Genomic DNA, 13,309 nt, shown 5'->3' with positions numbered 1-13,309 from the left:
CTTGCAGACGGTTGTGAAGGACGCCCTGTTGGAGTTTTTCCGCCCCCCAGGTGGGCCCAGCCTCCTCTCCAGAGTTCGACGCCACCGGCGCAAGCATCCAGAGCAAGGCCAAGATCTTCGTCATCGTGGTGGGAGAGCGGGCGCAGGCCGCACCCGCTACCGCACGGGCAGGTAAGCAGCATCCCAACCGCCTGGCACCACCACCACCAGGCCATTCAGCCCATCCGCTCCAGCCTCACAGCGCCAGGGACCCGGGTTCGACTCCCAGCCTCGGGTCACTGTCTGTGCAGAGTCTGCACACTCTCCCCGTGTCTGCGTGGTTTCCTCCGGGTGCTCTGGTTTCCTCCCACAGTCTGAAAGACGTGTGGATTGGCCGTGCTAAATTCTCCCTCAGTGTACAGGAGTGTGGTGACTGGGGGATTTTCACAGTAACTTCATTGCGGTGTTAATGTAAGCCTTACTTGTGCACTCATAAATTGTAGAACCCCTACGGTGGAGAAATACCCTTAACGTCTCATATACTCCCCACCCCCCTCCCTATCTCTGTATCCCCCACCAGCCCCCTACACCCCCCTCCCTATCTCTGTAACCCCCACCAACCCCCTACAACCCTCTGAGCTCTCTGCGTTCCTCCAGTTATGTCCTCTTGAGAATCCCCCGATAGCCACCACTCTGCCATTTGAGGGGTACTTATTTGGAGAGGGATGTAGTGGTGCAGAGGCGTGGGGGAGGGTGGAGAGGCAGAGACAGCGAGAGAGAGAGGGAGGCAGCGAGAGAGAGAGGGAGGCAGCGAGAGAGAGAGGGAGGCAGCGAGAGAGAGAGGGAGGCAGCGAGAGAGAGAGGGAGGCAGCGAGAGAGAGAGGAGGCAGCGAGAGAGAGAGAGGGAGGCAGCGAGAGAGAGAGAGGAGGCAGCGAGAGAGAGAGAGGGAGGCAGCGAGAGAGAGAGAGGGAGGCAGCGAGAGAGAGAGAGGGAGGCAGCGAGAGAGAGAGGGAGGCAGCGAGAGAGAGAGGGAGGCAGCGAGAGAGAGAGGGAGGCAGCGAGAGAGAGAGGGAGGCAGCGAGAGAGAGAGGGAGGCAGCGAGAGAGAGAGGGAGGCAGCGAGAGAGAGAGAGAGAGCAGCGAGAGAGAGAGAGAGAGAGAGGCAGCGAGAGAGAGAGAGAGAGGCAGCGAGAGAGACACACACACAGAGCGAGAGAGACAGCAGAGGAGAGGGTATGAAAGTGAGAGCAGGTGTCTGATGGGAGTTTTTTCGGGGGTAGGTGCTGTGTTACCCTCCCTGCTGTCAGAGAGATTGAGTAACCAACAGTGTGCCGATTGTCACAGCATCGTGTAAGTGGTACCCAGCACCGAGGAGATCCAGGAACTGGGAGAGGCGAACTCATACTGGACCGTGGAACAACTGGCCTGATGTCCACCCAGACCTTTGAGGACACAGTCGATCTCCTGTCCTCAGTGCTTGGCTTCTCTCAGCAGCAGCGTGTGGCTTTGGTGGACAAAGCAGTGGAGGTAACGGTTAAGAGGGGGCAGATTGAGAGGGGAGGGCCAGAGAGGGTGACGGGACTGCCCACAGTATGGGTCAGCCATTTACTAATGTAGCGGCGCGCAGTGAGACGCAAGGGAGGTGATGGCCCGGTGATATTATCGCTAGACTATTAATCCAGAACTCAGCTAATGTTCTGGGGGCCCGGGTTCGAATCCCACCCACGGCAGATGGTGGAATTTGAATTCAATAAAAAAATCTGGAATTAAGAATCTACTGATGACCCATTGTCAGAAAAGCCCATCTTGTTCCTTTAGGGAAGGACATCTGCCTACATGTGACTCCAGAGCCACTCTGCAATGTGGTTGACTCTCAACTGCCCCTCCAAGGGCAACTAGGGATGGACAATAAATGATTAGATTTGATTTATTATTGTCACATGTATCGGGATACAGTGAAAAGTATTGTTTCTTGTGCACTATACAGACAAAGCATACCGTTCATAGAGAAGGAAAGGAGAGGGTGCAGAATGTAGTGTTACAGTCACAGCTAGAGTGGAGAGAAAGATCAGCTTAATGCGAGGTAGGTCCATTCAAAAGTCTGACAGCGGCAGGGAAGAAGCTGTTCTTGAGTCGGTCGGTACGGGACCTCAGACTTTTGTATCTTTTTCCCGATGGAAGAAGGTGGAAGAGAGAATGTCCGGGGTGTGTGGGGGGGGGGTCCTTGATTATTCTGGCTGCTTTTCCCCGAGGCAGCGGGAAGTGTAGGCGGAGTCAGTGGATGGGGGGCTGGTTTGTGTGATGGATTGGGCTACATTCATGACCCTATCTAGCTGATCTGTGCCCCTCATTATGTTATAGGCCTCTATAAGATCACCCCTCAGCCTCCTACACTCCAGAGGAAAAAAGTCCCAGTCTATCCAGCCTCTCCTTATAACTCAAACCGTCAAGTCCCGGTAGCATCCTAGTAAATCTTTTCTGCGCTCTTTCTAGTTTAATAATATGGGACCCAATAATAATGAGGGGCACAGATCAGCTAGATAGTCAACATCTTTTCCCAAAGCTAGGGGAGTCTAAAACTAGAGGGCACAGGTTTGAGGGAGAGGGTCCAGAGGGGCAATTTTTTCACACAGAGGGTGGTGAGTATCTGGAACGAGCTGCCAGAGGCAGTAGTAGAGGTGGGTACAATTTTGTCTTTTAAAAGCACTTAGACAGTTACATGCGTACGATGGGTATAGAGGGATATGGGCCAAATGCGGGCAATTGGGATTTCCAGAAGGCCTTTGACAAGGTGCCACATAGGAGATTGTTAAATAAGTTAGCCCAGGGTGTTAAGGGTAAGATCCTGGCATGGATAGAGGATTGGCTGACTAGCAGAAAGCAGAGAGTGGGGATGAAGGGGTCTTTCTCAGGATGGCAGCCGGTGATGAGTAGTGTGCCTCAGGGGGTCAGTGCTGGGATCATAACTTTTCACACCACATGTTAACGATTTGGAGGAAGGAACTGAAGGCGCTGTTGCTAAGTTTGCAGATGGTACAAAGATGTGTAGAGGGACAGGGGTAGTATTGGGGAAGCAGGGGGGCTGCAGAAGGACTTGGACAGGTTCGGAGAGCGGGCAGAGAAGGGGCAGATGGAATACAATGTGGGAAAGTGTGAGCCGTGTTTGAATGGCAGAGCAGACTCGATGGGCCGAGTGGCCTAATTCTGCTCTGATGTCTTATTGCCTTAATTGGGATTAGCTTAGGGGTTTGAAAAAAAGGGCAGCATGGACAAGTTGGGCAGATGCTGTAAACATCTACGACTTTAATATCCTTTCTATAATAGGGTGACCAGAACTGTACACAGTATTCCAAGTGTGGCCTTACCAATGTCTTGTACAACTTCAACAAGACGTCCCAACTCCTATATTCAATGTTCTGACCAGACGTATTTTTGTCTTTGACTTCGGTCAAGTCTGGCCTACCTGAGGTTTAACTGTGTTTGATTTGAGTGTATCCAGTTCTATAATTTAGGATGTCCAGTTGAACAAGGCCCTGATTGTATTCCCACAGCAGCCTGACCTGTTTGTCTGTTTCTCTGCAGGCTTGGGGACCAACGTCTGGCTTTGACCAAGAGCAGATCTCCAATCTGAAGTACCTGATCAGTGTCCTCGACGTGGCCGATCTCAAGCAGCTAGACCTCAGTTCCATCGACACCTTGGAGGGCATGTCACCATGCCCCACATGGACCCAGGAGAAGGTAACGCCACCCCCAGCCCACGGGAGAACAGATCCCGCTCGAACCACACCCTGAATCTCCTGGTGCGATTCGCGGCAAGAAATTCTCAAACCCGGGCTTAGAGAGGGACAGCAAGCTGACACAGTGGATTAGCACTGCTGCCTCACAGCACCAGGGACCCGGGTTCGATTCCCAGCAGCACGGTGACACAGTGGGTTAGCACTGCTGTCTCACAGCGCCAGGGACCCGGGTTCGATTCCCAGCAGCACGGTGACACAGTGGGTTAGCGCTGCTGCCTCACAGCGCCAGGGACCTGGGTTCGATTCCCAGCAGCACGGTGACACAGTGGGTTAGCACTGCTGCCTCACAGCGCCAGGGACCCGGGTTCGATACCCAGCAGCACGGTGACACAGTGGGTTAGCACTGCTGCCTCACAGCGCCAGGGACCCGGGTTCGATTCCCAGCTCGGGTCACTGTCTGTGTGGAGTCTGCACATTCTCCCCGTGTCTGCATGGGTTTCCTCCGGGTGCTCCGCTTTCCTCCTACAGTCCGAAAGACGTGCTGGTTAGGGTGGATTGGCCGTGCTGAATTCTCCCTCAGTGTAACCCGAACAGGAGTGTGGCGGATTTTCACAGTAACTTCATTGCGGTGTTAATGTAAGCCTTACTTGTGACACTGATAAATAAACTTTAAGCTTTAAAAGATTTGATAGGGAGGGGGTGTAGGGGGCTGGAGGAGGTTACAGAGATAGGGAGGGGGGTGTAGGGGGCTGGAGGAGGTTACAGAGATAGGGAGGGGGGGTGTAGGGGGCTGGAGGAGGTTACAGAGATAGGGAGGGGGGTGTAGGGGAGGGAGGAGGTTACAGGCCGAGGTAGGGGTGGCCCTGGTGTGATTAAGCTGGGTGAGTTGTTGGGGGTGGATGTTTGAAGGTGTGGGGTAGTTGTTCCCGAGCGATGAGAGGCCTCTCCTCCAGAGACTGACCCCAGCTTTCTCTTGTGTCCCTGCAGAGAGCGGCTGTACTGGAACGGTACCTCCAGCTTAACAACCTCACAGTGGCTGGCCTGGGAAACCTTGAACTAACCGGCCTGGGCAATTTCCTCTGTGGAATGAACACTGATCAAATATCCCAGCTCAACACCGAGGCGGTCAAGTGAGTTCCCCTCCTCCCACTCTGTCCCTGCACAGGGGGTGAGACACCCCTCCAAACTCCCAAACCCCCCTCCCTACCTCCAATATCTACCCCCCACCCCCCAGCAACAACCCTGGGGTGTGGATATGCCGGCGTTGGAACAGTGTAGAGGGAGCTTTACTCTGTATCTAACCCCGTGCTGTACCTGTCCTGGGAGTGTTTGATGGGGGGACAGTGTAAAGGGAGCTTTACTCTGTATCTAACCCCGTGCTGTACCTGTCCTGGGAGTGTTTGATGGGGGGGACAGTGTAGAGGGAGCTTTACTCTGTATCTAACCCCGTGCTGTACCTGTCCTGGGAGTGTTTGATGGGGGGACAGTGTAAAGGGAGCTTTACTCTGTATCTAACCCCGTGCTGTCCCTGTCCTGGGAGTGTGGGAAGGAGCCTCGCTGTCTGGAACACAAATGGGATCTTTCTTTGCTATTTTTGCTGGCAGGTTTGCAGCCAGGAGCCTGGGGAAACTCACTTGCCCTCTGGAGACAATGGAGTTGCTGAAGGAGAAAGTGGCAGAAGTATTCGGTCCAATGAGTTCCTGGTCGCCAGCCGAGATGTCGGAATTGGGGAATGTTGCCGGTACGGATCTGCCAACACCGTGTCTCACGTCTCCCCCTCTCTCCAGGAAGGCTTGGCAGGGGGAGGAGGATGGGTTTGGGTTGGAACAGAGCGTTCCTTCATCACTCCGTCTCTGACGCACAGAAATCCCAGCCCCCCCCACTCCCCGCCAAGCGATTTCCCCCCGACACCGTCCTGAGGGAGTGCTGCACTGTCAGTGACACTGCCCCCTGAACCTCGGAACTTCCACCCTCCCCTCCTGCCTGTCCCACAGTGCCCAGCCTCCCCTTGGGGACCCCTCCACTGTGGGAAGTGGAACCACTTGAGTTGAGGGTTTGGGGAGGCAATTAGGCGTGTGGGGAGCGGGTGGAAGACTTGCCATCCAGTGTCCCCAGCCCCCATGCTTACCCCTCCGTCCACATCCCTCAACGAAGAGAGATTGACTCTTGGTTCCGATGGGATCTTGCTGTGTATCAATTGGGATGACACCTTTCCCGAATAACTGTGTCCCCCTCACTGTCTCTCTCTCTCTCTCTCTCTGGGTGCCGTTACCCACCAGGACATTTGTGACCATCTGTTTCCCTCCCCCCAACCCCAACCCCAACCCCAGTCACATTGGGCAAGATCTTGGTGAGTTTGGACTGACCGTCAAACTCTTCCACACGGAAAGACTTGCGGGTGGTCAGTCAGCCCCGTTCTTGTAGCCTTGCCCCCACCCCTCGTGCGAGTGGGACCTTATCCAGAGCTTTGCGGGGGCTTGAGAAACCTGGGCACCAATCTAAGCACCCCCAGTGATGGAATCCATGGTCGCAACAGAGAAGAACATCTGTAGTGGCCATTGGAGAGCTGGAGTGACACGTTCTGGATTTACCGGCCTGGATTGGGGGGGGTGTCGGGGGGCTCTGTACCAAACCTTCTACCCCCCCACCCCCAAGGAGTGTGTGTAACAATCTGTTGTCTCTGCTTCCCCCTCACAGCCGGAGCAAGTAGCGAGGACCTGAAGGGTCTAAGTAGGGGCGTAATGTCATACATCTGCCCCAGCGCAGTGGCATGTATCCCTCCCGAGAGATTCCAGGTACGGCACCCCCCCGCCCCCCGGGTTTTGGGGAATGGGTGGGACGGGGGTTGCGGCGGGGAGGTGGGGGGGGGTGGTGGTGGGCGGAGGACGAGGGCAAAGGGATCGTAAGTCAAGCCTGGAAGGCCAGAGTTGGATTGGGTACCAACGGGGCGACTCCCGAGGAGTGACGACCTCCCCCCCGCCCCCCCCCCCCCCCCCAGCCTTCCACGTCCTGTTGAACAGAACGGGATTGAGGGAGGGTCCCAAATCCAGCCCCTCGCCCAGGCGAGGTGGCGGGTGGGGGGCCAGAGGGGGACAGTCACGATGATGATCCCCCCCCCTCCATCCTCCCCGGGCCTCAGGCCGAGCAATCGGTCCCAGTTACTCATTACCAGCATTCTCAGCGACTGTCGCTCTCCATTCCCTCACACCCGCTCCTACACCCCCTCCCACACCCCCCTCCCTATCTCTGTAACCCCCTCCAGCTCCCTACACCCCCCTCCCTATCTCTGTAACCCCCTCCAGCCCCCCTACACCCCCTCCCTATCTCTGTAACCCCCTCCCTATCTCTGTAACCCCCTCCCTATCTCTGTAACCCCCTCCAGCCCCCCTACACCCCCTCCCTATCTCTGTAACTCCCTCCAGCCCCCTACACCCCCTCCCTATCTCTGTAACCTCCTCCAGCTCCCTACACCCCCCTCCCTATCTCTGTAACCCCCTCCAGCCCCTACACCCCCTCCCTATCTCTGTAACCTCCTCCAGCCCCCTACACCCCCTCCCTATCTCTGTAACCCCCTCCAGTCCCTACACCCCCTCCCTATCTCTGTAACCCCCTACACCCCCTCCCTATCTCTGTAACCCCCTCCAGTCCCTACACCCCCTCCCTATCTCTGTAACCCCCTACACCCCCTCCCTATCTCTGTAACCCCCTACACCCCCTCCCTATCTCTGTAACCCCCTCCAGTCCCTACACCCCCTCCCTATCTCTGTAACCCCCTACACCCCCTCCCTATCTCTGTAACCCCCTCCAGCCCCCTACACCCCCTCCCTATCTCTGTAACCCCCTACACCCCCTCCCTATCTCTGTAACTCCCTCCAGCTCCTACACCCCCCTCCCTATATCTGTAACCCCCTCCAGCCCCCTCCCTATCTCTGTAACTCCCTCCAGCCCCCTACACCCCCTCCCTATCTCTGTAACCCCCTCCAGCCCCCTACATCCCCTCCCTATCTCTGTAACCCCCTCCAGCCCCCTACACCCCCTCCCTATCTCTGTAACTCCCTCCAGCCCTCGACACCCCCTCCCTCCTCCAGCCCCCTACACACCCCCTCCCTATCTCTGTAACTCCCTCCAGCTCCTACACCCCCCTCCCTATCTCTGTAACCCCCTCCAGCCCCCTACACCCCCTCCCTATCTCTGTAACCCCCTACACCCCCTCCCTATCTCTGTAACTCCCTCCAGCCCTCTACACCCCCTCCCTATCTCGGTAACCCCTCCAGCCCCCTACACACCCCTCCTTATCTCTGTAACCTCCTCCAGCCCCCTACACCCCCTCCCTATCTCTGTAACCCCCTCCAGCCCCCTACACCCCCTCCCTATCTCTGTAACCTCCAGCCCCCTACACCCCCTCCCTATCTCTGTAACTCCCTCCAGCCCCCTACACCCCCCTCCCGATCTCTGTAACCCCCTCCAGCTCCTACACCCCCTCCCTATCTCTGTAACCCCCTCCAGCCCCTACACCCCCTCCCTATCTCTGTAACCCCCTCCAGCCCCCTACACCCCCTCCCTATCTCTGTAACCCCCTACACCCCCTCCCTATCTCTGTAACTCCCTCCAGCCCCCTACACCCCCTCCCTATCTCTGTAACCCCCTCCAGCCCCCTACACCCCCTCCCTATCTCTGTAACCCCCTACACCCCCTCCCTATCTCTGTAACTCCCTCCAGCCCCCTACACCCCCTCCCTATCTCTGTAACCCCCTCCAGCCCCCTACACCCCCTCCCTATCTCTGTAACCCCCTCCAGCTCCTACACCCCCTCCCTATCTCTGTAACCCCCTTCAGCCCCCTACACCCCCTCCCTATGTCTGTAACTTCCTCCAGCCCCCTACACCCCCTCCCTATCTCTGTAACCCCCTCCAGCCCCCCTACACCCCCTCCCTATCTCTGTAACCCCCTCCCTAGCTCTGTAACCCCCTCCCTAGCTCTGTAACCCCCTACACCCCCTCCCTATCTCTGTAACCTCCTCCAGCCCCCTACACCCCCTCCCTATCTCTGTAACCTCCTCCAGCCCCCTACACCCCCTCCCTATCTCTGTAACCCCCTCCAGCTCCTACACCCCCCTCCCTATCTCTGTAACCCCCTCCAGCTCCTACACCCCCTCCCTATCTCTGTAACCCCCTACACCCCTCCCTATCTCTGTAACTCCCTCCAGCTCCTACACCCCCCTCCCTATCTCTGTAACCCCCTCCAGCCCCCTCCCTATCTCTGTAACTCCCTCCAGCCCCCTACACCCCCTCCCTATCTCTGTAACCCCCTCCAGCCCCCTACACCCCCTCCCTATCTCTGTAACCCCCTACACCCCCTCCCTATCTCTGTAACCCCCTACACCCCCTCCCTATCTCTGTAACCCCCTACACCCCCTCCCTATCTCTGTAACCTCCTCCAGCACCCTACACCCCCCTCCCTATCTCTGTAACCCCCTCCAGCCCCCTACACCCCCTCCCTATCTCTGTAACCCCCTACACCCCCTCCCTATCTCTGTAACTCCCTCCAGCCCCCTGCACCCCCTCCCTATCTCTGTAACTCCCTCCAGCCCCCTCCCTATCTCTGTAACCCCCTCCAGCTCCTACACCCCCCTCCCTATCTCTGTAACCCCCTCCAGCTCCTACACCCCCCTCCCTATCTCTGTAACCTCCTCCAGCCCCCTACACCCCCTCCCTATCTCTGTAACCTCCTCCAGCCCCCTACACCCCCTCCCTATCTCTGTAACCCCCTCCAGCCCCCTACACCCCCTCCCTATCTCTGTAACCCCCTACACCCCCTCCCTATCTCTGTAACTCCCTCCAGCCCTCTACACCCCCTCCCTATCTCTGTAACCCCCTCCAGCCCCCTACACACCCCTCCTTATCTCTGTAACCTCCTCCAGCCCCCTACACCCCCTCCCTATCTCTGAACCCCCTCCAGCCCCCCTACACTCCCCTCCCTATCTCTGTAACCCCCTCCAGCCCCCTACACCCCCTCCCTATCTCTGTAACCTCCAGCCCCCTACACCCCCTCCCTATCTCTGTAACCCCCTACACCCCCTCCCTATCTCTGTAACTCCCTCCAGCCCCCTGCACCCCCTCCCTATCTCTGTAACTCCCTCCAGCCCCCTACACCCCCTCCCTATCTCTGTAACCCCCTCCAGCTCCTACACCCCCCTCCCTATCTCTGTAACCCCCTCCAGCTCCTACACCCCCCTCCCTTTCTCTGTAACCTCCTCCAGCCCCCTACACCCCCTCCCTATCTCTGTAACTCCCTCCAGCCCCCTACACCCCCTCCCTATCTCTGTAACCCCCTCCAGCTCCTACACCCCCCTCCCTATCTCTGTAACCCCCTCCAGCCCCTACATCCCCCTCCCTATCTCTCTCTCCACCCCCCCCCCCCACTTTACACTCACTTTTTGACCAGTTTTTTCGCTGTTTGCTCCACCACCCCCTCTAAGTGCCGGGCAGTCGGGGTGTGTGAGGTGGTGCTGATCTGTCTGGGAGGTACTGTAGCAACGGAGGGGGTTGTTGCCAGCAGCGTGTGTCCCCCAGAGGGGGTAAACTCCCATGGCGGGGAGACGGGGCCTGTGACTGCAGCAATAGAGGGAGGTAGGCACAAGAATGTGGAGGGGGTAGTGGGCACCGTTGGGGGGGGGGGGCACTTTGTGGGGAAGGGGTGGTGGGGGCATTGGATGCAGGGGGGGCACCAGGCATGGAGGGGGTCTTGGGGGACCAGGGGGTAGTGGGGGTGGGAACCGGGCATGGAGGGGGGTAGTGAGCACTGGGGTTGGGGGGGTACTGTGTGCAGAGGGGCGGGTGCGGAGGGGGGTGGCGGGGGACTGGGCGCGGAGGAGGGGGGGGGCGGGGGACTATGCGCGGAGGGTTGGGGGCGAGGCGGTGGGTTGGAGTGGGGGGATAACCATATACAGAGGCTGTTGACATTCCCTTGCCTTCCCTGTGCAGGTCCTGTCGGTCTCACAGCTACAGAGCCTCGGGCCAGAGAACGCGGCAGCGGTGACTCAGACTCAGATGGCAGAGCTGAGCACGGCACAGAGAGCAGCCATCAACACCGCTCTCGGTCTGCCCACACGGTCCACAAACATCTTTGGTATGTCCCTCAGGAACTAGAGAGACCCGGAGAGAGAGACACAGAGACCCAGAGGGAGAGAGAGAGACAGAGACCCAGAGAGAGAGAGAGACACACAGAGGGAGAGAGGGAGAGACACAGAGAGACACACACACACAGACAGACACAGAGACCCAGAGAGAGAGAGAGGCACAGAGAGAGGCCTACAGAGCGAGAAAGACAGAGACACACACAGAGAGGGACCCAGAGAGAGAGAGAGAGACAGAGACACGGAGAGACAGACACAGAGAGACAGAGAGAGACAGACACACACACATTGAGAGACCCAGAGAGGGAGACCCAAAGAGAGAGAGAGACAGAGACACACGCACACGCACAGACAGAGAAACACAGAGAGAGAGAGACCCAGATACACACAGACCCAGAGAGAGAGAGAGACACACACACACAGAGAGAGAGAGACACACGCACAGAGACCAAGAGAGAGAGAGACACACACAGTGAGAGGCAGAGAGAGAGAGAGAGACACACACACACACACACACACACAGACAGAGAGAGAAACAGAGACCCAGAGAGAGGGAAAGAGGCGCGCACGCACACACACATACACACAGAGAGAGAGACACAGACAGAGAGAACAGTGTAGTAACAACTGCTTAGGTCACTGTAGACACAGGTTTAGTCTGTGTAAACTCTGTTAGATCGCACATTGTGTACACGTCTAATCTCCATATACCTCGGTTAGACCCCACGTGGAGCCCTGTGTACACAGGTCTTGTCTATTAGACCCCACACCGTACTCAAGTCCACATACCTCCATTGGACCTTACTTAGAGCACTGTACACAGTTCTAACCTGCATACACCTGTGTACAGTTCTAGTCTCCGTATCCCTCAGTTAGACCACAGTGTACAGGTTTAGTCTCCATGTACCTCGGTTAGACCCCACTTGACACAACGGACACAGTTCTAGTCTCCATATACCTTCATTGGACCCCATTTACCACACTGTACACAGTCCTCGTCTCCATATACCTCAGACTTGCGTGTGTACATGTGCAGATAGAAGCTATATATAGAAAAAGACAGGAGGATGCCCCAGAACTAAGAGGTTCAGATTACCAAGCCAGATTGGACAAGTTAAAGCTCTTGCCACTGGACCAGGACAAGGGGACGAACTGACTGTGTCTCGATGAGGTTATTAAAAGGTTGAACAGGAAAGGGAAGACTTTTCCACTTCTTCCCCGGGTTGTGAGTGTCGCTGGTGAGGTCGGCACTAACCACCCACCCTGAACAGACATTCAGAAAGGGACGGAGATCAAAATGTGGGATAAATCCCCTAATAGATCCCATGGGGAACACACTTTAGACAGGGAGTGGGGAGGGGAAGGAGAGTGTGGGACGCGCTCCCCACAGTTTTGGGGGGGCGGGGGGGGGAGGTGGATGGGGAGTTGGGGGACAATGTGGGACTGGCTCCCCACGGTGGGGGGGAGAATGTGGGACTCGCTCCCACGGTTTGGGGGGGGGGGCGGGGGGCGGTGGTGGGAGGTGGGTGGGGAGTTGGGGGACAATGTGGGACTGGCTCCCCACGGTGGGGGGGAGAATGTGGGACTGGCTCCCGTGGGGGAGAGGGAGATGAGTAGCAGTGATGGGCTTCAGTTGTGGAGGAAAGTGGACAGAGAGAGCTGAGGGATACAGGAATGGAAGGATGTGGTGTTGGGGTTGGGGATGAGGAGAGGGGCCAAATGGCCTGTTTGAGTGCCCATCCCAGTGTGTGCGTGTGCATGTGCATGTGCGTGTGCGTGTGTAATCCCACCTAACCGGTGCTGAATGCGGAGTGAGTAACTAACTTACCTCTCTTGTGTCCCCCCCACCAGTCGCAGCCCGCAGTCCTGGCCTCAGTTCCTTTGGACTAATCCACGTGGCTCACACCCTCTCGCTGATCGTGCTGCTGCTGTTTCTCTGAAGCTTTAGCCGTCGCTGCGAGGACGCAGAGCTCCGAACCCCCTCCTCCAACCCCGCTCAAGGCTACGGCTGAGACGCTGTGGCCCTATCGCTCTCTGCTCCTATCTAACCCTCGCCCTGACCGAGGGGCTGTGCGAAAAGAACTATCGAGTGAAACCTACTATAGATTTAGAGCTGTGCTTCCTAATCGTAACGTGTAACCACTCAAATCCTGGAATGGGCCAGCAGTAACTGCCCCAAACTGTCAGGGCAAGAATGATCTCACCCCATTCCCCAACCTGTAATTAAACCATTTCCATTTCTCGCTCTCTCTTGTCTCTGACCAGTTTATTTTTATAGAATCTCCTTCAGTGCAGGAGGCCATTCTGCAATTTACCATGGCCAATCCACCCTAACCCGCACATCTTTGGACACTAAGGGGCAATTTAGCACGGCCAATCCACCCTAACCTGCACATCTTTGGACACTAAGGGGCAATTTAGCATGGTCAATCCACCCTAACCTGCACATCTTTGGACAC

General features: G+C 57.0%; 1 protein-coding gene across 1 annotated transcript; it reads left to right on the top strand.

Moving 5' to 3' along the window:
- Nucleotides 1-13: 13 nt before the first annotated feature.
- Nucleotides 14-13,058, top strand: LOC145340478 (otoancorin-like). Its single transcript, XM_080184947.1, has 8 exons — nucleotides 14-171; nucleotides 1,307-1,506; nucleotides 3,562-3,717; nucleotides 4,704-4,846; nucleotides 5,321-5,457; nucleotides 6,414-6,511; nucleotides 10,699-10,843; nucleotides 12,702-13,058. The coding sequence occupies exons 2-8, from the start codon at nucleotides 1,408-1,410 to the stop codon at nucleotides 12,788-12,790; spliced, it is 867 nt and encodes a 288-aa protein (XP_080041073.1). The 5' UTR covers nucleotides 14-171; nucleotides 1,307-1,407; the 3' UTR covers nucleotides 12,791-13,058.
- The last annotated feature ends 251 nt before the right edge of the window (nucleotides 13,059-13,309 follow it).

Source organism: Carcharhinus amblyrhynchos, unplaced genomic scaffold (assembly GCF_965287045.1).
Source record: "Carcharhinus amblyrhynchos unplaced genomic scaffold, sCarAmb.v2.hapA chromosome_1057, whole genome shotgun sequence".
Lineage (NCBI taxonomy): Eukaryota > Metazoa > Chordata > Chondrichthyes > Carcharhiniformes > Carcharhinidae > Carcharhinus > Carcharhinus amblyrhynchos.
The sequence above is the reverse complement of the archived record's forward strand: the minus strand, read 5'-3'. Positions and strand labels throughout refer to the sequence as shown.